This window comes from Ursus arctos, unplaced genomic scaffold (genome assembly GCF_023065955.2).
Source record: "Ursus arctos isolate Adak ecotype North America unplaced genomic scaffold, UrsArc2.0 scaffold_23, whole genome shotgun sequence".
Classification (NCBI taxonomy): domain Eukaryota; kingdom Metazoa; phylum Chordata; class Mammalia; order Carnivora; family Ursidae; genus Ursus; species Ursus arctos.
The window spans coordinates 3452464-3479546 of NW_026622908.1; the positions used below are offsets into that span (position 1 = coordinate 3452464).

The 27083-nt window shown below is 41.6% G+C and overlaps 1 protein-coding gene across 4 annotated transcripts in view; it reads left to right on the forward strand.

Moving 5' to 3' along the window:
* The window catches only part of PARVA (parvin alpha), a 162660-nt gene that overhangs the window by 120964 nt on the left and 14613 nt on the right, over positions 1-27083 (forward strand). For all 4 annotated transcript variants that reach the window (XM_057317622.1, XM_026486801.4, XM_057317620.1 and 1 more), the window contains exons 5-10: positions 12512-12652; positions 18656-18771; positions 22254-22312; positions 24580-24599; positions 25940-26001; positions 26731-26799. In XM_057317622.1, coding sequence (XP_057173605.1) covers positions 12512-12652; positions 18656-18771; positions 22254-22312; positions 24580-24599; positions 25940-26001; positions 26731-26799 — 467 coding nt within the window. The remainder of the gene's footprint in view (positions 1-12511; positions 12653-18655; positions 18772-22253; positions 22313-24579; positions 24600-25939; positions 26002-26730; positions 26800-27083) is intronic.

The following is a 27083-nucleotide window of genomic DNA, read 5'->3' on the forward strand; positions in this document are numbered from 1 at the left end:
AACTGAATGACTCCACTAAGTATAATAAAAGTCATGTTATAGGTATCTCAGGAGAAGAAGAAGAGAGAAAAGGGGGCAGAAAATTTATTTGAAGAAATACTAGCTGAAAACTTCCCTAATCTGGGGAGGGAAACAGATACCCAGATCCAGGAGGCACAGAGGTCCCCCAACAAAATCACCCCAAGGAGGTCCACACCAAGACACATAGTAATTAAATTGACAAAAAATAGTGATAAAAAAATTTTGAAGTAACAAGAAGAAAGTCTGTTACATGCAAAGGAAACCCCATAAGTCTATCAGATTTTTTAGCAGACACTTTGTAGGCCAGAAGGTAGTGGCATGATATATTCAAAGTGCTGAAAGTGAAAAATCTGTAGCAAAGAATACTCTATGCAGCAAGGCTATCATTCAGAATAGAAGGAGAGATAAAGAGTTTCCCAAACAAAAACTAAAGGAATTCATGAGCACTAAATCAGCCCTACAAGAAATGTTAAAGGAACTCTTTGAGTGGGAAAGAAGGACCATAAGTGAGAGTAAGAAAAGTAGGAAGCACAAAAGCAGTAAAAATAGGTGTATCTGTAAAAATCAGCCAAAGGATTCACAAAACGGTGTAAAATATGACACTATATATGTAAAATGTGGGGGGGAGAGGAGTGAAGAAAAAAACTTAAGCGCCCATCGACTTAATATAGACTGCTATATGCAGAAGGTGATACATACAACCCTGATGGTGACCACAAATCAAAAAACCAGTAACAGATACAGAAAGAATAAAGAAAAAGAATTCAAGTATGTCACCAAAGAAAGCCAACGAACCACGAAAGAGAGCAAGAGAAGAAAGGATCAGAGAAAACTAGAAAAAACCACCACAAAACAAGTAATAAAAAGCCAATAAAACGTAACTATCAATGATTACTTTGAATGTAAATGGACTGAATGCTCCAATCAAAAGACATAGGGCAGTGGAGTGAATTTAAAAATGAAACCCATCTATATGCTGCCTACAAGCGATTCATTTCAGACCCAAAGAAATCTGCAGATTGAAAGTGAGGGGTTGAAGAAACATTTATCGTGCAAATGGATGTCGAAAGAAAGCCAGGGATCAATACCCATATCGGACAAAATAGACCGAAAAACAAAGATTATAACAAGAGATAAAGAAAGACTATATAATAAAGAAGACGACCCAAAAAGAAGATTAAAAAATTGTAAAGATTTATGCACCCAACGTGGGAGCACCCAAATACATAAAACAGTTAATAGTGAGCATAAAGGAAGCAATCAATAGTAATACAATATTGTTGGGGACTTTAACATCCCACTTGCATCAATGGACAGATCAGGGATAAACAGAAAATCAACAAGGAAACAGTGGCTTTGAATGACACACTGGACCAGATGGATTTAACCAATATATTCAGAACATTCCATCCTAAAACAGAAGAATACACTTTCTTTTCAAGTGCACATGGAACATTCTCTGGACTAGATCATATATTAGGCCACAAAACAAGTCTCAACAAATTCAAGAAGATTGAAAGAGCACAAATACATGGAGGTTAAATAACATGCCACTAAATAATGAATGGGTCAACCAAGAAATCAAGAAGAAATAAAAAATCACATGGAAAAATGAAAACACAATGGTACAAAATCTTTCAGATGCAACAAAAGAGGGCAATTTATAGCACAATAGGCCTACCTCAAAAGCATGAAAAATCTCAAATAACCTAAACTTATACCTAAAGGACCTAGAAAAAGAACAAACAAAACCCAAAACAAGCAGAAAAAAAGAAAATAAGATTAAAGCATTTATAAATGATACAGAAACTAAAAACAAACACAAAAAACAATAGAACAGATGAAAGAAACTAGGAACTAGTGTTTTTGAAAAGATTAACAAAATTGATAAACCTCTAGCCAGACTCATCAAAAAAGAGAGAAAGGGAGAGAAAGGACTCAAATAAACTAAATCATAAATGAAAGAGGAGAAATAACAACAGACACCACAGAAATACAAAGGACTGTAAGAGAATATCACGAAAATTTATGCCAAAAAATTGGACAACCTAGAAGAAATGGATAAATTCCTAGAAACATTTAACCTATGAAAACTGAAGCAGGAAGAAATAGAAAATTTGAACAGACTGATTACTAGCAATAAAATTGAATCAGTAATCAAAAAACTTCCAACAAACAAAAGTCCAGGACTGGATGGCTTCACAGGCAAATTCTACCAAACATTTAAAGAGTTAATGCCTATTCTTCACAAACTGTTCCAAAAAAAAAAAAAAAATAGATGGAAAATTTCCAAATTCATTCTCTGAGGCCAGCATTACCCTGATACCAAAACCAGACAAAGACACCAGAGAAAAAGAACTGCAGGCCAATAGCTCTGATGAACATAGAGGCACAACAAAATACTAGCAAACTGAATCCAACAATACATGAAAAAAATCATTCACCACAATCAAGTGGGATTTATTGCTGCGATGCAAGAGTGGTTCAATACTTGCAAATCAATCAGTGTGATACACTGCATCAATAAGAGAAGGGATAAAAACCATATGATCATTTCAATAGATGCAGAAAAAGCATTTGACTAAAGTACAGCATACGTTCATGATAAAAACCCTCAACAAAGTAGGCCTCGAGAGAACATACCTCAACATAATAAAGGCCTTATATGAAAAACCCACAACAAATCTCATACTCAGTGGAGAAAAACAGAGCTTTTTCCCTAAGGTCAGGAACAAGACAAGGATGTTCACCACTTTTATTCAAAAGTGGAATCCTAGCCACAGCAATCAGATAACAAAAAGAAATGAAATGCATCCAAATTGGTAAGGAAGAAGTAAAACTTCCACTATTTGCAGAAGACATGATACTATAGAGAGAGCCCTAAAGATTCTACCAAAAAACTACTAGAGAGCTGATAAATGAATTCAGTAAAGTCACAGGATACAAAATCAATATACAGAAATCTCTTACATTTCTATACACTAATAATGAAGCAGTGAAAGAGAAATTAGGAAAATAATCCGATTTACAATTGCACCAGAAAGAATAAAATACTTAGGAATAAATCTAGCCAAAGAGAAGAAAGACCTGTTCTTTGAAAACTATAAAACATTGATGAAAGAAATTGAAGACAAAGAAATGGAAAGATATTCCATGCTCATGGGTTGAAAGAACAAACACTGTTAAAATATTTATACTACCTAAAGCAATCTACAGACTTAATGCAATCCTTATTGAAATATCCACAACATTTTTCACAGAACTAGGACAGACAATCCTAAAATTTGCATGAAACCACAGAAGACCCCAAATAGCTGAAGCAATCTTGAAAAAGAAAAACAAAACTGGAGGTATCACAATTCCAGACTTCAAGTTATATTCCAAAGCCATAGTAATCAAAACAATATGGTACTGGCACAAAAATAGACACGTTGATCAATGGAACAGAATAGAATAGCCAGAAATAAACCCACAAATATGTGGTCAGTTAATCTTCAATAAAGCAGGTAAGAATATCAAATGGGAAAAAGACAGTCTGTTCAACAGTTGGTGTTGGGGAAACTGGACAGCAACACAAAGGAATGAAACTGGACCACTTTCTTACACCATACACAAAAATAAACTCAAAATGGATTAAAGGCCTAAATATAAGACCTGAAACCATAAAAATCTCAGAAGAGAACATAAGCAGTAATTTCTTTGACATTGGCCATAGCAACATTTTTCTAGATGTCTCCTAAGATATGGGAAATAAATAAACTAGGGAGACTATATCAAAATAAAAAGCATTTGCACAGTGGGGGGGAAAAAGTTCAAAAAGCCCAGGAAGGCAACCTACTGAATGGGCAAAGATATTTGAAATGATATATCTGATAAGGGGTTAATATTCAAAATATATAAAGAACTTATACAACTCAACACCAAAAAAAAAAAAAAAATCAAATAATCCAATTAAAAATGGGCAGAGGACCCAAATAGAACATTTTTCCAAAGATGACATATAGATGGCCTACAACACATGATAAAATGCTCAACATCAGTAATCATCAGGGAAATGCAAATCAAAACCACAATAAGATATCACCTTACAGCAGTTAGAATGGCTAAAATAAAAAAGACAAGAAATAACAAGTGTTGGTGAGGATACAGAAGAAAGGGAACACTTGTGCACTGTTGGTGGGAATGTAAATTGGTGCAGCCACTGTGGAAAACAGTACGGAGTTTCCTCAAAAAAATTAAAAATAGAAATACCCTACCACCCAATAATTTCATGACTACATTATCCAAAGAAAACAAAAACACTAGTTTGAAGATCTACACACCCCAATGTTTATTGCAGCATTATTTATAATAGCCAAGATATGGAACTCAAGAGTCCATTGATAGATGAATGGCTAAAGATCTTGTCATTTGTGACAGTATGGGTGGGCCTAGAGAGTATTAGGCTAAGTGCAATAAGTCAGACTGAGAAAGCCAAATATCATATGATTTCACTTAGGTGGAATGTAAAAAAAACAAAAAAAACCCAGAACAAATGAATAAACAAAAAGCAGAATTATACATGCAGAAAACAAACTCATGGTTTCCAGAAGGAAGGGGTAGAGGATAGCCAAAATGGACAAAAGGGAATGGGAGATACAGGTTTCCAGTTGTGGAATGAATAAATCATGGGAATAAAATGTACATTACAGGAAATACAGTCAGCGATATTGTAATAGTGCTGTATGGTAACAGATGGTAGTTACTCTTGTGGAGAGCATAGCATAATGTACAGAGATTTTGAGTAACTATGTTGTACACCTGAAACTAATGTAACATTGTGTGAACTATACTCAAAAAATTTTTTTAATAAGATGAAATAAAAACCTATATCTACAATAAAAAAGATCACCATGATAGGTAGACTGAAGCAATAATTAAATGAATATAAAACAATCAGAATAATGTCTAATTTGTTGATTTAAAAAATTAAGATAGAATACCAGACAATTATAGCATTTAAATCAGGAAAAGTATGATTAGAGTCAAAGTATGCTCAAGTCCTGTATTATTTAGTATACAGGCTAAGTGCAATAAGTCAGACTGAGAAAGCCTGTATTATTTCTATTAAGTTAAACACATGTGATAAATCTTTTACAGTGGCCACTAAAATAATAAAACAGAGTGTATAATCTCCCTACTGGCAATAGAGAAAAAATGAAATGAGAGAAAATAGAAACCTTAATCCAAAACAAAGCAAGGATGGAAGGGTGGATAAAAACCAGAAAAGCAGAATAATAGAAATTTGAAAATAAGTTGGTAGAAGTGAATCCAGGTATATTGATGAACCCATTCAATATAAATTGACTTTACCCATTTAAAAGACAAAGATTGTCAGACTAGATAGCCCAGCAACATCTTGCTATACGCTATTTACAAGAGACACTTTTAATTTATGAGGACAAAGAATGGTTTAAAGAGTGGAAATAAATTGGGGCAACTGGGTGGTTCAGTCGGTTAAGCATCTGACTCTTGATTTCAGCTCAGGTCTTGATCTCAGGGTGGTGAGTTCAAACCCCACATTGGGGTGGTTTAAAGAGCGGAAATAATTAACACACACTAGACTAATACTAATTAAAAGAAATCTGGAGTAACTATTTTAATATCTGACAAAATAGACTTTAAGGCAAAAAGCATTACTAGAGTCTCTACATATTGAGGAGATGAAAGCTACTAGGAAAATACAGACATTTTAAACCTAAATGTATTTTTTTGTGTGCATCATTACATAAAGACGGCAATCAGAATTACAAGGACATGATAAATCGCCATCGCAGTGTTAGATTTTTAACATATATCTGTTAATAAACACATTAAGAAAAAAGTTCATAAGGGTAGAGAAGATTTGGAGAATATAATTAACCAGCCATACCAAAACTAGAGTATTCTTTCTTTTCAACTGCATAAGGAACACTTACAAACTTTGACCATGTCCATAAAGTGTGTTTCAACAAATTGTTATACAGACCAAATTCTCTGGCCATGATACAATAAAAAAAAAAAAATTCTAACAAAGCCTCTCTGTATATTTGGAAAACACAAATGTAATAATTCAGGAATCACTCATACTGGAGAGTATTTTATGTACTCTAATTCTTGGAAGGATGGTTGCATTAATATAGTATAATATATATACTATATAATAGTAACTGTCTTTGCTAGAACATCCCAGTTTTTCTACCATTCAGAGTGATTGAGTTTATTCTGCCTTGTCTTGATACTTCAGAACTTTTTGAATACTATTTCAATGTTTTCTAAAAATAATCTCTCCAAAAGCACACTGGGATGCTAAATTCAAAAACAAGTGAAAGATTCACAAAATAATCCTGAGAAAATTTTCTAAATAGCATCCTATTTCAAAATCATGCCTATTACTTTATAACAAGTTAAACTAATGATGAACAATTTGCAGAACTATAGAAACATGAAAGACACAATTTCATGGAAGAATAAAATTTCAGCAATAGAAAATTTTCATGTAACTAGCTGAAATTAGCCTAATAAAGAGCAAAAGAGAAAAACCAGGAGTCTTGAGAAAGAAATTATCTTTAAATACTTAGCAACAATGAGTGCAATTACTATTTAACTGTAAGGATATTTGAGTGGATGTGTTAAATTTTGGGGGTTCAATATTTTAGAAATAAAGTAGGGGATAGCAATAGAAGAGGTTCTCAAATCTTTTATTTTAAAATGTCATGAAATTGAAATAAATGTTATAAGCTTACAAAATAGAGAGAACTATGTTGTATCTTATTTCCATACCCAGAAAACGTTAAAGACTCAAATAAACAATAATAGAACTAATAAGGAGATTTGGTAAGATGACTCTATTTGGGAAGAAAATCTGTAAGGCAACAGCTTTTCTTTTTACTAGCAATAATCAGCTGGTAACACACATGTGTGTGCGCGCACACACACACTCATTTATTGAAACTTTAATACAAATAGGAAAAAGGTGGCTTATAAACTGACTACATATCTACAGAGGAATGGTTGAATAAGTTATAAGTCCCATAATACATTATGGAGATTTTTAAATGAATTATATCAATATGTACTGACATAGAAAGATACTCATATGTTTGAGTGAGACATGTATCATATAGAGAGATGTTTAGAAACTAAAAAGATAATAGGAAAGATCAATGAAACTAAGAGCTGGTGTGTTTTTTTTTTTAAGAGAGAAACAGAATTGACAAAGTAGCTAGGCTCACAGAGAGAAGACTCAAATAAAATCAGAAATGAAAGAGGAGATATTACAATTGGTACTACAGAAATACAAAGGATCATAAGAGACTACTATGAATAATTATACACCAACAATCATACAATCTAGAAGAAATTGATAAATTCCTAGAAATATACAACCTACCAAGACTAATCATGAAGAAATAGAAAATCTGAACAAATTGATTATTACTAAGGAGACTGAATCAGTAATCAAAAAGTCCCCAACAAACAAAAGTCCAGGACCAGATGGTTTCACTTGTGAATTCTATCAAATATTTTTTAAAAAGTTAATACCAATCCTTCTCAAACTCTTCCCAAAAATAGAAGAGAAGGGAACACTTCCAGGCTCATTTTACAAAACCAGTGTTACCCCAATGCTAAAACCAGACAGGGACACCATAAGAAAATTGCAAAAATATCCCTAATGAACGTAGATACAAAAATCCTCAACAAAATATTAACAAAGTGAATTCAGCAATACTTCAAAAGGCTCATACACCATGATCAAATGGGATTTATTCCAAGGATGCAAGAATGGTTTCACATCCACAAATCAGTCAGTGTGATATGCCGCAGTAACAAAATGAAGGACAAAAATCATATGACCATCTCAATAAATGTAGAAAAAGCATTTGACAGAATTCCACATCCATTCATGATAAAAATTCTCAACAGAATGGGTACAGAAAGTACATATCTCCACATAATAAAGGCTCTATATGACAAGCCCACATACCCAATGGTGAGAAACTGGAAGCTTTTTCTCTAAGATAAGGAAAAAGACCACGATGCCCACCCTAAAAACTTTTATTTAACATAGTATTGGAATTCCTAGCCAGAACAATTAGATTAGAAAAATAAATAAAAGGCATCCAGCTTGGCAAGGAAGAAGTAAAACTGTCACTATTCGCAAATGACGTGATACTGTATAGAGAAAACCCCCAAAGACTCCACACACAAAAAAATGTTAGTACTAGCAAACAAATTCGGTAAAGTTCCGGGATACAAAATCAATATATAAAAGTTTGTTGCATTTCTATACACCAAGAAACTATCAGAAAGAAATTAAGAAAGCAATCCCATGTACAATCACATCAAAAAGAATAAAATACCAAGGAATAAACTTAACCAAGGAGGTGAAAGACCTTTGCACTTAAAACTATAAGACATTGCTGAAAGAAATTGAAGATCACAAATGGAAAGATATTCTGTGCTCATGGATTAGAAGAATTAATATTGTTAAAATGTCCATACTACCCAAAGTAATCTACAGATTCAGTGCAATCCCTATTGAGATTGCAGTGGCAGTTTTCACAGAATTACGGGAGTGGGAGAAGCTGGCTTCCAGTTATGAAATAAGTCAAGGGAATAAAAGACACAGCATAAGGAATATAGTCGATGATGTTGTAATGGAGATGTATCAAGACAAATGGTTGCTACATTTGTAGTGAACATAGCATAGTAAATAAACTTGTTGAATCACTATTTTGTACACCTGAAACTATTGTAACATTTTATGTCAATTTTATGCAAATGAAAATAAATAGATAAGAATAAAGAAATTGTCCAGAAAAAAAAAAATAGAACAAAGGATCCTAAAATTTGTATGGAACCACACAAGACCTCAAATAGTCAAAGCAATCTTGACAAAGAAGAATAAGCTGGAGGTACCATGCTCCCTGACTTCAAACTGTCTTACAAAGTTCCAGTAGTCAAAACAGTATGGTATCGGCATAAAAACAGACACATATGTTAATGGAACAGAATAGAGAGCCTGAAAATAAAGCCACACATATATGGCCAATTAATTTATGACAAAGGAGCCAAGAATATACAGTTTCTTCAATAAATTGTATTGGGAAAACTGGAGAGCCACATGCAAAAGAATGAAAATGGACCACTAGCTTACAACCTACACAAATACTAACTCAAAATGCGTCTTTAGATGAACATAAGACCTGAAACCATAAAACTCCTACAAGAAAACATAGGCAGTAATCTCCTTGACATTGGTCTCAGTGATGATTTTTTTGGACTTGATACAAAAAGCAAAGGCAACATAAACAAAAATAAGTGGGACTACATCAAAATAAAAACCTTCTGCACAGCAAAGGAAACCATCCACACAATGAAAAAGCAATCTACCAAATGGGGGGAGGGAATATTTGCTAGAGGTTAATATCCAAATATATAAAGAATTCATGGAACTGAAGAACAAAAAAAAGGGGGGGGGGGAATACAATCTGATTTAAAAATGCACAGAAGATCTGAATAGACGCTTTTCCCAAGAAGACACTCAGATGGGTAACAGACACATGAAATGGTGCACAACATCAGTAATCATTGGAGAAAGGCAAACCAAAACCACAGTAAGATACTACCTAACACCAGTCAGTACCAAAATGATGAGGAAATAACAAATATTGTAAAGGACATGGAGAAAAGAGAATCTTCATGCACTGGTGCTAAGAATGTAAATTGGTGCGGCCACTGTGGAAAACAGTATGGGGATTCTTTAAAAAATTAAAAATGAAAATACCATATGATCCACTGATTCCACTTCTGGTTCTAAAGAAGAAAATGAAAATGCTAACTTGAAAGATATGTGCATCCATATGTTCACTGCAACATTATTTACAGTAGCCAAGATATGAAAACAACTTAAGTGTCTATCAATGGATGAATGGATAAAGAAGAGATGGTATATGTCTATTTATACAGTGGAGTATTATTTGGTCATAAAAGAACAAATCTTGCCATTTACAACAACATAGATGGACTTTGAGGACACTATGCTAAGTGAAATACCGTGTGATCTTACTTATATGTTGAATCTTTATTTAAAAAAAAAAACAAGCTCATAGATACAGAGAACAGAGTGGTGGTTGCCAGGGGTAAAGTGTTGGGGGGTGGACTGAGTGGGTAAAAGTGGTCAAAAGTACCCAAAAAATGAATTATATCCATATATATTGACATAGATACTCATGATATATGTTTGAATGAAAAAACAAGTAGCAGAAAAATATATACACAGTAATCTCATTTTCATTAAAAGAGAGAATGAGAGAACTCTGTGTGTGTGTGAACATGAAAAGATACACCTAAAACTATTAATAAAGGTTACTTCAAGATATTCCACCTACTTAAATCCACATTATACCAATATCAGTGCCTAAAATAAAATATCCAACAAAAATTAAAAGCAAAAAAAAAAAACCTAAAGCATAACTAAAGTAGAAAAAAAAGTAAAGCAGAATTACATTTTCTCAGAAATTAGTAATGCAAAAGAAATAAGCAAACCATAAAAACTCTCTTCCTGAATAATGCCAGATGCTAAAAAACAGAGCTTTCTTAATTTTAAGAAGAAAGCATTATGTTAGTATTGTGACAATTAAAAAATATTGGCAAAGACAGAAAAAATGAGTGTTCTAGTAGGTGATATCTAAAATCTAGTTTTAAAAAATGAGAACAGAATGGACAATAGTGCAAAAAAAAGTTAGCGAGCTAGAAAACAGACTCAGAGACCTTAGAAGTCCAACACCAGCAGAAGGTTATAAATATGAAAAATCACAGGCAATGATGTACCATGATACGGCCGGCTGGTGAGTGGTTCTGATGCTGCCACTCCTCTCTTCCCTCCCCCCAAGCTCTCTCCCAAGACCCTCATCACTATCCTAACCTGGTGATCTTGTCCACTCAGCCAAGAGAAGGCTTCAGAAGTTTCCTTAACCTAGCACTTTGGGCAGCCTCTACCAATCTACAAAAATTGTGATTGCAACATAAGATACAAACAACTTGAAGAGGATCCAAGATAAGAATTCACAGCCTAAAAATGGAAAAGGCACACATGGTCTCTTCAGGTTTGAACAATCCAGAGGAAGACATTTAAATGTAGGCTTATTAAACCCCTGACATTTGGAAATAAAGAATGATGGCCATAAGAGAAGAGAAGGAGAACACTCGGGCCTTCACAGATGAGAAGAGCTTGAGCTCATTCTATGCAGGTGCAGAAAAGAATTCTTAAATCCACAGAACCTGCAGCAATTCTCCAGTGGACAATCTCATCCTCAAAGAATTACCCAGGGCATATTTGACCTGGATAAGCTACAACTACTGGAAAAAAAAAAAAAAAGAAATAATATAAGCAATGAGGGGACCATTTACATAAAGTTTAATTCTTTTATAGGGTAGTCCTTAAAAACGAAGGAAAAGACATTTTAAACCTATTTCAGAGTGTCAATTCTATCAATCCTGATTGAGTTGCAGAGAGTAGATTAGGTGAATCGAACAGCAGATAACAGTTCCCATTTGGAAATCTGAAAATTGTTGTAACAGATAAAAATTTAGACCAATGAAATGACGTGACCGTGTTTTGCCTTTAAGTATGAAGGGGTTATGCCATTGCATGCAAGAACAATTGATTTTAAAACATACCATTTTACAAGTACCACTCAGAAAAAGAAAAATCATTGAAATTTCTATTACCCAGAGCTTTCTTATTCCTTAGAATTTTCACTTCCTACTTTCTGGAAGACCCAGTACACCCACGTGGAAGCAGTGAAAATTCTTGTTTTCTGCCCGGCTGACCACAACTGTAGAATGCCATCAATTTGAAGACACTCTGATTTCAGGGATGTTAAAATGGGGGGGGGGGGAGTATGCCCTAGAATTCATGAAATGGGACACATGAAATAAGTCACATTCCGGATGGGTTTAAAAGGAAAGAAGGTGCTTAGAACAGATAGCTGTGATTCACCATGACACATCCGTACACACGCAAGACACATACTACAGAAATGTGCAAAAGGCCTCGAATAAAGCCTTGATCACTGCCCAGGGGAGGCACACAAGGCTTTCTAGTTGAGACCCAAAGTATACTTGGAGAAGGCAGAGTGGAAAAGAAGGAAAAATCCAGATTGGTGGAAAATAGTTCAATTATGACAAGCTGGGTTACATGCCCCACTTCTGTGCTCCTGGGAGCTTATCACATGGGGATAGAAGACACAGTCACCAGCTCTCACAACACTGGTGTCACCAGTGCCGCCATCAGATGAGGGGAGAGACTGTCCCTCACATGGCAGGTGCTCAGTGTACACTGGTGGAACGAGTGAATGTGTGAGCACAGCTGTACGTGTGAGGGAATGAATGAGCGTAAGCACGTGAGTTGGGGTTGTCTGTGGCTGGGGATAACGGCTGCTCTCTTTCCCCCTTGTCACCCCAGAGAAACTTGAGAGTGAGAAGCTGAACGTTGCGGAAGTGACTCAGTCAGAGATTGCTCAGAAGCAAAAGCTGCAGACTGTCCTGGAGAAGATCAACGAGACCCTGAAGCTTCCTCCCAGGAGCATCAAGTGGAACGTGGACTGTGAGTTTTACAAAGAAGGATGGGGCTGCGGTCCCCACCCTGGGGTTTCCCCAAGAAGCCACCCAGGAAGCTGACAGGCCCGCGGTGGGGGGTGCCAACCCATTTATCACTGAGCGGGGTGTACCCTTCCTTAGGGAACTTCTCCTCTGCACTGCTGGGAAAATAACGAAGTCCAGTGTGGCTTTCTGTGAAAGGCTGTCTGTAGCAAGCTCAGGGGGGATCGGGAGGAGGAAGAGCCCCAGCACAACCTTTTGAGAAAGCTGTGTCTCCAGCTCATAGAGGCTTCAGGGAGTGGGGATCCCTCCGTTCAGGCAGCTGAGGGGCAGGGGAGCAAGGACTTGGCTCTGTTCTTCAGCCCATGCCCTTCCTCTCAGCCCCGTATTTTCCAGAAGGAGCAAAGATCTGGCTGAGATTGCAGGCCCTGGAATGGGATTTTCAAATTCAGGTGGCACAGCTAGTGTAGCTCCAGGAGCTGGGAAAGTGTAAACTGGCCATTCTTCTGCCGCCTTAAGGGTTGGCCAGTCTCCTGTGGACACGCTGGTCTGTAACAGAATCAGCGTTAAATCAGCAAATCAGGTGAATCTGGCGGCAACAACAGATTGCTCAGAGGGAGTCCAAAGTTGTTTTGTTCTTTGTAGTAGAGGAAAAGAAGAATTGAGATTAATAAGATGATTTAGATTGTGTTCTCTGCTGTCAAGTGTGAAGGGTTAAGGACTAGACCTTACTGTGTCCAGTTTATACAACTCACAATGGACGCCTTCCCTCCCCACCAAAAACAAAAAACAAAACCCGCCTTTCCAACTTGGGAAAGAAAAGGAAATCTTTACCCCTCAACTTAGAGACCCAGAAGCTGCCTGACGCAAGCTCTTCAGCGAGTTTCCAGCACCTGATGCTGGAGGCGGAACACCAGGCGCCTTCCTGCCGCAGGATGACAGCTTTGCGTGCACAGCGCTCGGGTCTCGGAACGGGCATCCGCTGCCTGACAGAAACACCCAAGCGCAGGAGGAGAGGCCAAGCCCTCGGCCCTGGGGGCTGCCCCAGGCTCTGGGAATGCTAACAGTGTTGGGGCGGGGGCGGAGCACGTAATCACGGGTGTAGGAGCTGCGTCTACAATTGGGAAATCCACAACAGTCGTGAGCATTCAAGTCTTCTGCTGAAGACCCCGGCTTAGTTTCACTTCATCCTACGTCCTACTCCCTGAATACTGACCATCTCATGTACCCCTCCAAACAACAAAACACCTTTTCACTTACCAGGGAACCCAGTTTGGGAAAGACTGAGATAGAAGAACAGGGTTTTTGTTTTTGTTTTTGTTTTTGTTTTAAGATTTATTTATGGGCACCTGGGTGGCTTAGTCGGTTAATCATCTGCCTTTGGCTCAGGTCATGATCCTGGGGTTCCGGGATCGAGCCCCACATCAGGCTCCTTGCTCAGTGGGGACTCTGCTTCTCCCTCTGCCCCTCCCCCCTCATTCATATTCTCTGTCGTTCACTCTGCTCTCTCTCTCTCATGAATAAAAATCTTCTTTAAAAAAGAGAGAGAGCAAGTGCATGCATGGGTGGGGGGAGAGGCAGAGGGAGAGAATCTCCAGCAGACCCAGGGCTGAGTATGGAGTCCAACGCAGGGTTGGGTCTCACAACCCTGAGTTCGTGACGTTAGCTGAAACCAAGAGTTGGCCACTTAACTGACTGAGCCACCCAGGCACCCCAGAAGAATGGAACTTTTTAAAGCCACTTCAGGACCACTGTCTTCAGTGGTTTTTAATGATTTGTTTGGTTCACATTTACCTTCATTTCTTATAGGGAAATATGTATGAGTAAAATAATCCCCTGTATTACTGCTCTCATCTATTTCCATTTTTTGCCCACTACTGTCATATCCATGCGTATTTTTACTTGATGAAGTCACATACACTCTGGTGTTTTGCTTTCTCTTAATACTAAATCATATTTCCTATATTCCCGTGTGGTCTTTGTACTTACTTTTGCTTCTATTTCATGGGATATAGCTAATCCCATAGTAAATTTAAGCCCTATGTTGACGTTGAACCTATTAGGACGTTTGCTTGCCTATGGCTCCCTATCAGATAGGGCCAAGTCGAAAGTCTTAGGTTGTGTCTCTTTTTGCTTCTCTCAAATTATTCCTGTCAGATTGATTTCCGAAACTGAGATGAATTACGAAGTCAGAGGGATAATTATCTCAGTGGCTGACTCCCTGTGATGCCTGTTTACAAGCAGCAGTAGCTTCTTCCATAAAGAATGTGGTGGGCCCGACTCCTGGGGGGAAGTTCCATCCCTCCCGTTCTCCTCTCTGGGTGTTTGACATTGTATCATCTTTTCACTCAGGATGAAGGTGGCAGGAACAGCTATGAGTTACCAAGGCTCTTCATCTAGGGCTTTCGGGAAGTCTTCCTTTTCTTTCTGTTTTATTCACAACAATTTTCGTTATTAAAACTTTACAAAGATAAAAGAAACTTAAATGTGAACATCTAACATATTTATGGTGCTTACTGTATGCTTGGTACGATTCTAAGCAGTTTGCGTCTGTTGATCCTTGTAATCCTCACTCATCTGCGGTAAGAATTCCCTTATTCCCATTTTACAGATGGGAAAATAGAGGCAGAGAGAGGTTAAGAAACAATTTATGTAAGCTTCATGAGTTCAGCAATTTTTATCTCTTCACTACCAAATCCCCAAAATCTAGAAGCGTGACTGGCAATTACTAAGCACAGTAATATTTGCTAAAGGGGTATCATTGTCCAAGGTCACACGGGGGGTAAGTGATGGAGCCAGGAATGAGAGTCAGAGAGACTAAGCCTACACATGCTGTTCCTGTAAGCTGCCCACCCAGCGACTCTCAACCAGCGGTGTGCTCCGTCAAGTCGTGCATGCTTATGTGTGTAAGAAATAGGTAAATAAATGTGTGTATGTATACTTACGTAAATATATTTTATTTTTACAAAGATGAGATCAGTCTGTATATGTTTAGAAGATGTATATCTTTACAGATCATTAAATATTCTGTCACTTTAACATTATGCAACAGGGCATTGTATGGGTATAGCATAAGCTGTTTAATTAATGATGGATTTTGAGATTGTTTTCCACTTATTTTTCACTCTTATCAATATAGCCTGATGAGTTCTCTCCGCTCATAGCCACAATTACTTCTTCAGGCTAAACACCTAAGAATGGTATTTTAGGGCCAAAGTATATGTACGTTTCTAAGTCATAATACATATTGTCGAATTGCCTCCCAATAAATGACACCAATTTATATTTCCACCGCCACTCCTATTTGGAGGGCTATTTCTAACTCAGCAGCTCCTTTGAAATTGTTTTTCAGCTCTTGGTACAGTGGCTAAGTGCCCAATTTACACGGTAGAGCCTTGGCCCTGCTCTAAATCTGCACGTTGTTGTCCTGACTCGAGTGCAAGATCGCAGGGATTCTAGATTCCATCTAGCATCAGGGAGAAACCCAGCAGACATGCTCAGAGGTGGCAATGAGGAGGGTATCCAATGTACAAAGGTTGGTAGGATTTGTCTTAATGGAAAAAGATGACGTATCTTTAGCCTGAAGAAAATTTTGAAATAGGAAACTACCATGTTTTCATTTCTTTGGTATTCCTTTCCAAGTCTCGGCCACAAGCACATGTCTGTATGTGTGTGCATGTGTGTGTGTCTCTGTACATATACATATATGTATATGTATCTATATCTGTATACCCAGAAGTGTATATATTTACATTGTTTCCATTGTTTCTGTTTAACATTACATTATTAATATTTATAGTTACATTATTTCAACAGTGATCTTCAGAGCATGGAAACTATTCCATCATGTGGATATACCATAATTTATTAAAGCAGTGATTATTAAACCATGCGTGGCCCAAACTAAGGATTTGCCAGGAGGACCTCGGGCACCACTGAGGAGAGAAGCAGCTGTGGGTGGGCTGCAGTTAGGACTTGGGGACTAGAGCACTTGTACTTTTTTCCTCGTCTGTTTTGCCTAATGGCTTTTAAACAAAGGGTTTCTCTGCTTAATAAAAAAATTTTTTTTTTGAAAACCACAGGTCTAAACTATCCTCTGGTTATTAGACATGGTGTTTTCCAGATTTTTTTTTAATTGATGATATGTTACATAATAATTAACATCTTTGCACATGTAGTGTGTGTGAGAGAGAGGAAGAAAGAGGGAGAGAGAAACTGGAATTACTCCTTTTGAAAAAACTCCCAGGAGGACAGAACCCTCATCAGAAGAGACTGGCATCTGTATGGTGCTTATAAAATAGCTCTGTGTTGCTTAGTGAGACGGTCAAGACGACGGGCAGTGTCTCCAGTGTGTAAAGACCACCTTCTCGACCACACCTTCTCTAGCATCGTGTTTTGTCATTAAAAGGGAGAGCCTTACCAAGGTCCTTGCAGCCCTCAGTGACTGGACCCATGGTTTGGCAGCTCTGGTCAGAAGGGCAGACCCGATGATGCCTCTGCCTGGCAGCGAGCACACCTTGGCAGGAGGTCACTCCCATGCCGGGAGCCTTTTGTGAGGCTGTCACTGTGGGTGAAACTTTGGATGAGGCCCAAAAGCCCAGAACTGAAACTGTCTTCTGGAAGGCTGAGTTAGGAGCAGATCGTCTTCCGTTGGTTGGTGTGGAGCTGCTGCTTACAGTCAGTGGAAAACCTTCTTCGAAACAGCAGTGATAACAAGTAACTCTAATGAGTTCCCGAGGAATGTCTGAGTCATTTCCTTTTCTTGGTGATTTCTTAAAGCTGCTGCTGAAGCAGAGTCATCAATCCCAGGGCAGACAGAATGACACCCTAATAATGGGCCCAGTTTGTGCTAAGTATACAAAATGAGCATGGTTTGTTCTTTCCTTAAGTGCCCCCCTGTAAGGAGGAGCCCATGGGGCTAGTAGGACTGGGACGGCAGCTCAGGCATCTGGTGAATCTTTCCTTTTAGGAGAAAGGAGGAGGAGAACATTGACATGACTTACTTGCCTAGGTGCCAGGTATTTCCTCCTAAATTATAATAAAAAAATATACATATCAACCCTTCCCAGGCACCTGCTGTGTGCTGGAAGCTTTGCCTACATTATCTCTGGAAATTCTTACAACTTCTGTTTCTGCATAGGCACTGCTACCCCCATTTGTGGAGATGAGCAGATTGAGGCTCAGAGGCCTTGAGTGGCCTACCCAAGGTCATGTAGGCAGGAAACAAATTCAGAGCTTGTCAAGTGAGAACTGAAGCTCCAGTCTGCCGACCCCGTGTGTACCCATTACATCAGTGTTTTTCTCCGCTCGTCTGCCGCAAAGACTGCAACTCAGTGGCTGCCCCCCCTTCTCTAGTACCAGTGGTTCAGTATCTAGCACACTGCTCGGTAGCCCTAGAAGCTAGCTGGGTCATAAACATCCTCTCCCAGCTATTCCCCAAGGGGCGCGGCCTATACTGACCGTACACAGTCCTCAAAAGAGCAACAAAGCCCTTTAGATGTGTCATGCCTTCCTCGAGGGGCTGTAAACCCTGAAGAAAGGAAGGACCCAGTGTTCCTGACTCAGTGTTCATTTATGGAGGATGTGCCTTGGGTAGAGCCGTGGGACACGGCGGGGTGGTGATAACCCAAAGAGTTCACAGTCAAGTGGGACGGGAAAGAGGATGCAGAGCAGACATGCTCATGATTATTAGAATAGGATGAACAAAAACATGGGGGTGGCAGAGGGCTGATCTGATCTCAAAATTCAGCAGTCGTCAGGGTCCCTACTGGAAACTTGGATTAGAGTGGAAGGCACTGTGTTGGGAATCCAACAATAACATGATCCAAGAAGCAGCTCTATGGGACTTGGCCAAGAATGGGGGGGCCTAAGGGGGAGGCCTGTGAGATCCTTAGTGGTGGGGGTGGGGGCATAGAAGGTGCATTGGGTGTGGTACACTTTGAATATCCGCTTATATTTGCCTAGGATCTGGAAGAAGATTCTCTAATTTTTAAATCATCTTTTATTTCAGCTGTTCATGCCAAGAGCCTGGTAGCCATCTTGCATCTGCTGGTTGCTCTGTCCCAGTATTTCCGGGCACCAATCCGACTCCCAGATCATGTCTCCATCCAAGTGGTTGTGGTCCAGGTAAGACAGCACAACCAACATCTGCGCCCTTAAAGAGGGATAGAGGCTGAGTTCGTATGGGAGTGAAGGCGGCCTGGGGAGCTTGTTACAAGGATAGTGGAATGAATGCTGAGTGTCCTTGATGTGCTCTCTGTTGGAAGGCATGTAAGTGCACTGTCTCATGCGTGTGGGCAGCAATCAGTGATTGTGCAAAGGGTGGAAGAGTGTATCCTTGAGTATGGGCTAGCGTTGTGTGGGGCATGTGCCTGGGGTTTATATGTTGTTGGCAGGAGGGTGTCTGTGTACTGTGTATTTGAGGGTGTGAGGAGGTGTGTATGTTGGTGAAGTGTGTGCAGTAGGATCAGGAGAAAAGGTGTATCCCTATGTGTAAACCCTGCAAGCCATGGAGAATCATTTTTTGGTTAAACAAACGAGCACGAATATTGGGAAGAGACAGACACCTGTGCATGTGAAGGGCTGTGTGTGTGTGTGTGTGTGTGTGTGTGTGTGTGTGTGTGTGTTTGCAAGAGAGCCCCTGACCGGCAGTGCCTGTATTCAGGGCGCTGCTGCTTTTCACCTGCCCACAGAAGCATGGCTGGGATCTCAGGTCATGTTTTCCAGATTGTTGGATGGAATTTCCATTCACATATGGCTGTATAATTTCCACAATGAGGGTGTGCTCTTTCCCTGTGACTCTCTCACTCTGCTCCTAACCCCATTACATACTCAAATTCAATTTCATTTTCCAACTTTGTGCCCATTTAGGAAAGGTCAGCATTCTGTTTGCTTGTTTCTGTTCTTTTCAAGTAAACATGCTGCAAGGGAGAACGCCTCTAATAAGCAGCTCTCTGGTTAGCCAGGGTTCTGGACTAGAGAACAATATGGCGGCTCTGCCATCTCTTGGTGAGGAAGAGCCCCGAGGGCTGATAGGCTTTGCCTTACCCCGCCAGGCCAAGTCTCCAGGACAAAAGCTGAGCTTTTAGGGATCAGATGTTAGTGGAGGGAGGAGGATGTGAGGGTGCTGCCATGCCCTGGTGATAAAGGATTTCTTCCACACCTTCTGAGGACCTAACTTATATCAAGGGGATATAATAGAAATGGTCATCTTGGCCCTGCCTGCCAGGAGACAAAACTACACCTAAGGAGCAGAGAGAGGCCGACCAGAGGGTCAGAGTAGGTGAGAATGTGTGTGGGTCAGAGGCTAAGTGCAGCTAAAAGAAACGAACGGGTCTCATGTGTTGAGGACTTAACTGTAGCAAACATTTTATGTCTGCCGTGAATGTGTGACCAGCCCAGAGCATCCTGGCACAGGCGTCTTACCAGTGAGCCCAAACCGTCACCACTGTGTTATTTTCACCAGTCAATAACGTGTAAATTCATTTCATGATATTTTTTAAAACTCTGATTCAAGATTAAGGGGTAGAATCCTCTTGAAATAGTGGTCACTGCAAGCCCACGTCTCATGCCTTATTTTGAGCTCAGTTACAGGTCACCAGAAGGCTGTTGTCGGTTTCATTTCTCTATGGACCATTTTGTTAGCATGAGGGTAAAAAGAGGACAAGGTAACACAGAACGGCACCTGGCATGTCAGGTGTTACGGGGTGTCTTGCTTTGTCGACTTAAACAGGCATAGAGGCACAGAGGCAGGACTCAGAATTAGCCAGAAGACACTGACTGAACCACAGAGAGAGTTCTCAAGACAACAAATAATAGATCAAGGTGAATCCAGATGCTTTCTGAGGGGTTATTTAACCCCGATTTCCTTTCCCTTCTATACAAAAGCAACGAATTCTGCATGAAGTTGAAGATGAGTTTTTACGTCTGCGAAGAGCCTCACGAGACAAGGATCCAAATTCCATTAGCCCCATGTGAAAATTATACATATGTTGCAGCTGAACTGGGAAAAAGTCTTGATTTATCTTTACTGGATCCCTTTTAAATGATATCCTTCTTTTTCTTTTTTACTTCCTTTTTTACTTTGATAATCTGTTCTTCCTAATCTAGTGCAGATATACTCTTGGCCTTTATCCAGCTCCACCTTTCCTTCCATAAAAGCATTTTGCAAGGACACTCATTTCTGTGCCTACTAGGAATAGAAGAGAAGGTTCTGGAAGTTTGGGTAGGAGGGCAAGAAGGCAGGTTTCAGCTGAAACAATAACAGTTGGAGGCTCCTTCTGGACACTCTTCTCTGCCTTTGTGGATGAACTTGCTCTGAGGACTGCTTGCCATCCCCAGACTACTGTCTAGGTGTCTGGGAATGGACTGTAGAGACCAGATGAAATAGATCTCCCTCCCCACACCTATCAGAAGGTCTTCCTGAGCCCCAACACTCCTTCACTGGCTCCCATCCCCACACAATGAGATTTAAACTCCAAACCAGCACGCAGTTGACCCTCCGCCAACTAATGGCAGCCCCCATCCCTCCGAACAGCCTCCCGGTTACATTTGTGCTCTCCTGACCTGCCTTTTCGCTCAGGAAGCCTTCTGTTGGAATGCCCTCTCCTCTGTGTCCAGCCAATCCTCTGTGTCCTGTTAAGTTCCAGTGCAAGGACGCCCTCCCCTTGGAAGGGGTCCCTGACCATCCCCACTGAAAGGGCCCGCTCCTATCCTGCATTCAGCACTTCCTGTCTGCCTGGGATGACCGCATAACTGGTGATGCACGCTACTTTTGAGAGTGAAGGGGGAATCCTACTAGAATAATCAGGTGTAAACCCGGACTGTTTCTTTCTCACATACCTGTTTCATCTACCCCACTTTACTCTAAGTTCTCAAGGTCAGAAGTTAGGTCAGACATTCCATAGTATTTGCTCTCAGTCCAACATAGGTTCTTGTACAGAGAAGACAGTGATTCATGAAGTAAAGAAAGAAGATAAATTGATGGGAGGAGGTGGACAGACGATGGATGGACAGACAGAAGGATGGATGGATGAGTGGGTGGGTAGGCATGTGGACCTCCAAAGGGATTACCCTTTTCTCAGAGAATAAGCCAGTTACCTGAGGACCGTACTGCTCAGAGAAAAACTCCCCTATTTATCCACTAAAAACAAAAACGAAAACTCCCTCTGTTTAAATTCTCTCAGTTGGCCTCCGTCCTCTCCCCCAGCCCCGCCGCTGAATGTGTTTCTCCGCTTCCCTCTGTGGCCCCAGCTGGAGGGTAGACACACCCTGGCCTTCATTTCCATTCGGTTTACTGTGGATGACTCCAGGAGGCAAACAGTTTGCTTCCAGCAAAATGTCTTCCAATAAAGAAAGAAAAGATTCACCGTCCAAGAAACAGCCAACTTGTTTGGGATAAACACTAGCTGCCCTTAGGTATGAATGGTATGGTCCAGTCCCAGGGGATCAGGGGCCTCGGTTTCCTTTCGGCACTATCTCCTCTCTGGGCTTCATCTCTTAAACGCCAGTAACTTTCTCAGTATCAGGAATGCTAATCAGTTTTTTGTATTTTTCTAAAGCATATTTTTTCTCTCCTCCTCCCGCCCGCCTCCCCACCCCCGTTTCAGAAACGAGAAGGAATCCTCCAGTCTCGGCAAATCCAAGAGGAAATAACTGGTAACACAGAGTATGTCAACACCATTGTTGCCAGCGAATCTGTAATGGAACACAGATGTTTCTCCGAAATTCATCCATTTGCTGATATTTAGTTTTCATTTATTGGGATTGCAAGAGGGATTAGACTTCAGCCAATGATTATAGTTTAGCCTTTTCCATGCATTCAAAACATGCCTCTCAATGCTTAAGATACAAACTTGGGTGGGGACGTGGGGAGAGGGAATTAGCAGTGATTGAAAAATTCTAATTTTGTGGCACTCCAGGAAAAAGTGTGCCCAAAAAAGCCAACCAGCATGAAATCGTCATGCCATAAACATGGGGTTGAATTTAAAGTGTGAGCCTTCAAAAGGACATTTTTCTTCCTTTTCCGAATCTGATTTATTTGGTCATGTGCCATGACCCCGAAAGCCCTTTTCTACCTCAGAGTGGTGGGTTGGTATTTTGTGTTTTTTCATTTCCGTTAAGCAATTGGAATCTCAGAATATGTAAGAGGCCTGCCATGGGGAAATTTGTTCTGAGGTAGAGAAGGCAGGACACTGGGGGCAGGGGTCTCGAGATCGTCGGGCAGGCCTGAGCCCTGGCCACAGGCAAAGTACATTTTCAGCATCCCCTGCGGCCCCAGCTTTCCACTACGCTCCCTTGACCAAGAGCGAAGTGGAAAGAGCAGGGATCTCTAAGCCAGCCTGACCTGAGTTCAGATCCAGACTCTGCCACTTGCGCAGACCTCAGTTTCCATATGTCTGAAGTGGGGAGCGTTTGCCTAACCAGAAAGGTGGTGAGGATTCACTGTGGTAACAGTGGGGTCCCCCATCAGAGCTGACCCACACCTTCTAAGCCTTGCCCAGTCTCTAGACAGCTTGCTTCCCCAGTGGTGGCTGAGGGAGGTCCCAGGCTCTGCCTGTCCGGACTACACTTTGCTTGTCCCTTCGATAGGACCCAGGTAGGGCAGAGATGTGTAGTAGCCCTTCTCGAGATGCCCAGTTTATGGCCCGTGGAGAGCCTGTCGGGCAGCCTCCACGGCACTCTGGGGGCTAGTCTTGGAAGTCAAGAGGGCAGCCGATACACAAGGCACGCTTCCTCCCTGGCCTGGGTCCTGTGACGTGTCCTTCATGTCTCCTGGCTCAGGCCTGCCCCCCACATCCCCCGCCCTTTGCGGGGCTTGTCCATGCCTGCTGTTTCACATTATGGAAAGGAGAAAGACATCCCTGAGAGGAACGTGGCCTGTGAGAATCTCCTGAACCAGGGGACATGAAGTTTGGGTTTGCAGAGTCATCAGTCAGCTGCCTGCCATGCTTCCTGGGGTCTCCCTCTGCCATCTTGCCATTCAGACGTGAAGGGGGAGGTCAGCTCCTAACAATGGAAGCACACAACAGTTTGTGAAGCACTGTTGTATCTATTGATACTCATAATAAATACACAAAGCAATGCCTGCACCTCCTGAGACCCCACATCCCAAAGGTGGAGAAGCAGCTGTTCTTGGTCTATCCAACAGTTAACGCCAAGTTCGTTATTCTTTCCAGTACACTCCCCCAAGTCATCGTTTAGTAGGTGATAGATGTACAGTTGGAATAAACCAATATGATAAGAACCAAAAACATATAGAGAAAAAAATGTATTGAGCACTTACCATATACTAGGAATTCTGGTAAAGTCTTTCTGCACATTAAATCATGTAATGCTCATATCCTACTGAGGTATTTACCATTATCATGCTTGTTTTAGAGATAAGAGACCTGGAGCCCAGAGAGGTTCTGTAGCTTGCCCAAGGTCACACAGCAAGCAAGTGGCTCTATGGGATTTAAACCTATGGAGTCTGTTCTAATGCTTGTGCTGTTAATACTTTGCTGCTTCACCGGTAGGAGTATGGGTCCAATTCCTGCCCTCTTTGAGAAACCGATTTTGAGCCAATGGCAGGTGCGGTTTGGTGGGAATCGCAGAATGAACAGGAGAAAGACAAAGCCGACGTCCCCACGCAGATGCCCGGAGCAGCCCGGGCAGCGCAATGGTTGGGAATGTCGCAACCCCGAGTCCGATATTCCTTGTCAACTGTAAGCAACAGTGTGATTTTACGTAGAGCGAGAAATAGCCCTGCAAGTATCGTTTATAGCAGGCTTTGTGTCTGTAGAGCAGAGGGAAGAACAGGTGGTAATGGCGGAAGGCTAGCGACAACCGGAGACTTCGTGCAGAACACAATGCCAAGGGAGAAAGCTTTGTGGGCTCTTCAGTGAAGGGCAGAGAGAGAAGACTCACGCTGTTTTCCTTCTCCTTTTCCTGCAGGGCTCTCTCCGGAAGGCATGGTGAGTTGCATCAGATTATCCTCTGGTACTGGTGGCTGCCACAGGGGTCTAGTTAATTCTACAGCATCTGGGAAGAACAGGCCCTCGGCCTGCTTCCTGCGTGTGTGTCTGCACCGGCCTGGTGACAGCGCGGCTTAGGAGGGAGGGTCGGCTTCCTGGTGGGAAGAGGCAAACTAGCCACAGCGGCACGGTCCTCTTGTCAGTAACTGGATCACGGGCATTGCCAGGCTCAGGATGGGCCCTGGACATCGGGGGGTGGTCACGCTCTAAGTGCGTTCCAGAAGTAAAGAGGTATACGTACACACTCGGGACAGTCCAGCCTCCCCCTCAGTCCGGTCCTTCTGGAAGCCGTCTTGTCCCTCTTTCCTCATCACGCGTCCTACCGCTCCGGCTTCCCAGAACTTTGCATTTGTTTATACAGTCTGTGAACGTTCGAGACCTCAGTCACCCCTCTGGCAGTCCCAGATTTACCCATCGGTGCAAGAGCAGGAAAAGGCAGGCCCCAGGACCACCAAGCTTCCCAGTCCCAGGTCCCTCCTGGACATTCTTCTCATTCCCTGCCTCCGATCCTATCCACTATTTTACCTCTGAGTTCAGAGAGCCTGGGGGCTACAGCAGGGAGAGCAGGGGGCAGGGGGCAGGGCTTTGCTACTTTCTATGACCCCATATTTACTGTGGATAATGTTTGCCATACCCCAGTAATGCTAATAAACTCAGATCAGCAGATGTGCTTCAAAGTTTACAGAACACATGCACATACTTTCTTCTCTTTCATCCCTATAACACTCCTGGGGGAGGTTTTTTTCAGCTGGCATTTTACAGAAGAAGAAACTGAGGCACAAGGGTTGAAGTGACTAGATCACTCAAGAGCACACATTCTATCCCGGGGCTCCCAGGCTCCCAGTCCAATCATCCGAGCACTCTACCACGATGTTTGCCGTGGCTATCATGGGTTTGAAAATTAGGGGGTGAAGTGATTCGATGTTTGGATAACATTCTGCCTCCAAAAAGCTTCAGAAACATGACTACATCATGATGTAGTGGATATAAATAGTGAAGGGAAATGACCAATCTCAAGTTAAACTGCCTGACAGATGCCCCCAGCCCCAGCCCAAAAGAGGGTTGATGTAGACAGTGGAAAGAGAAAGAGAAAGCCCCAAGCTAAGAATCAACCCAGAATCTCTGCCCCAAACCCAGCTTCCAGAGTTCCAGCATTGTTTCACGCACTGAAGAATTCCTGCCTGTAGTTGACGGTATGGCCACCTTGGCTGGGCCCTGGGGTGGGCTTCTCCACCAGGAAGCAGGTCTTTGCTCCACTTTACCTTTTACTGTTTTTCCAGAACGTGATGCCTTTGACACCTTGTTTGACCACGCACCAGACAAACTCAATGTAGTGAAAAAGGTGAGCAAAAGGTGCCTGGGAGGGAGGAGACGGAGGGAGGGGAGCGAGGTGCAACCAAACGTTAGAACCCACGCCGGGAGCTCGCCTGCTTCCTGAAACTGGTGTCCTCACCAGCTCTCTGCAAACTCGGGGCTTTCCCACCCAAGTAAGTGGTGTACGCTTTACATTCCTGTTCCCAATGGGTTTCTTATCCACCCCCTTCTTCTCCCATCAGGATGACAGTGTCTCCTGGGGGTTCTGAGACTACGAGCACCCTGTCTTCCCATCCACACTGAACCCTTGGCCAACCAGGCCTCCTCCCTCACACCTCCCTCCTCCCCAGGCACAGGGACCTGCCCCTAGGAAGGTCTAGAAGGAGGGACCCAGTGAGGTTATTTCTTCTCTGGCCCCCCAGCTGGGGCTAGGACACTGCACCTGTCATTCTGCCCTCTCAGGACTTGCTGCCCCTTTCACAGCCCTGAAACTGGCAATTTGAATCACATAGTGCCTGGGATCACAAAGTCTGGGGGCTGTCCTTTCTTGTGAACTCAAGGAGCTTTGCAGAAGAGCCTCATCGGCTGCTCATTTCACTCAGCTCAGCAGTGATCCCTGGCTAGCACGCTCAGCTGGGCCATGTCCTGTGTTATCACACTGGTCCTTGTCCTCACAGTAGAGTCACAGAGGTGGCCTCCAGGGTCTGACACTGGCAAGAGTCTCCATCTTCATGCCCGACGTGTGCTTCTCTTTTAGACACTCATCACTTTTGTGAACAAGCACCTGAATAAACTGAACCTGGAGGTCACAGAACTGGAAACCCAGGTAGGTGACAGCCCTGAGTGCAGCCACTGTTCCAAGTACCCCATCCCTGCACAGCCAGGATGGCTTTCCATACTGATCCTGAAGCTTTCCCAGGAGGGAGGTGGATTCTGTTCTGCTCAGAGGGGTGAACTACATGGAATGCTGATTTTTTTCTAATTTTTTATTTTGAAAAGTTGCAAGAATATTCTCATGAATACCCATATACTCTTCACCCACATACACCAGTTGTTAGCATTTGGCCACATTCGGGGTCTGTTTCTCTCCCTCCACCCCGAAATACTTCA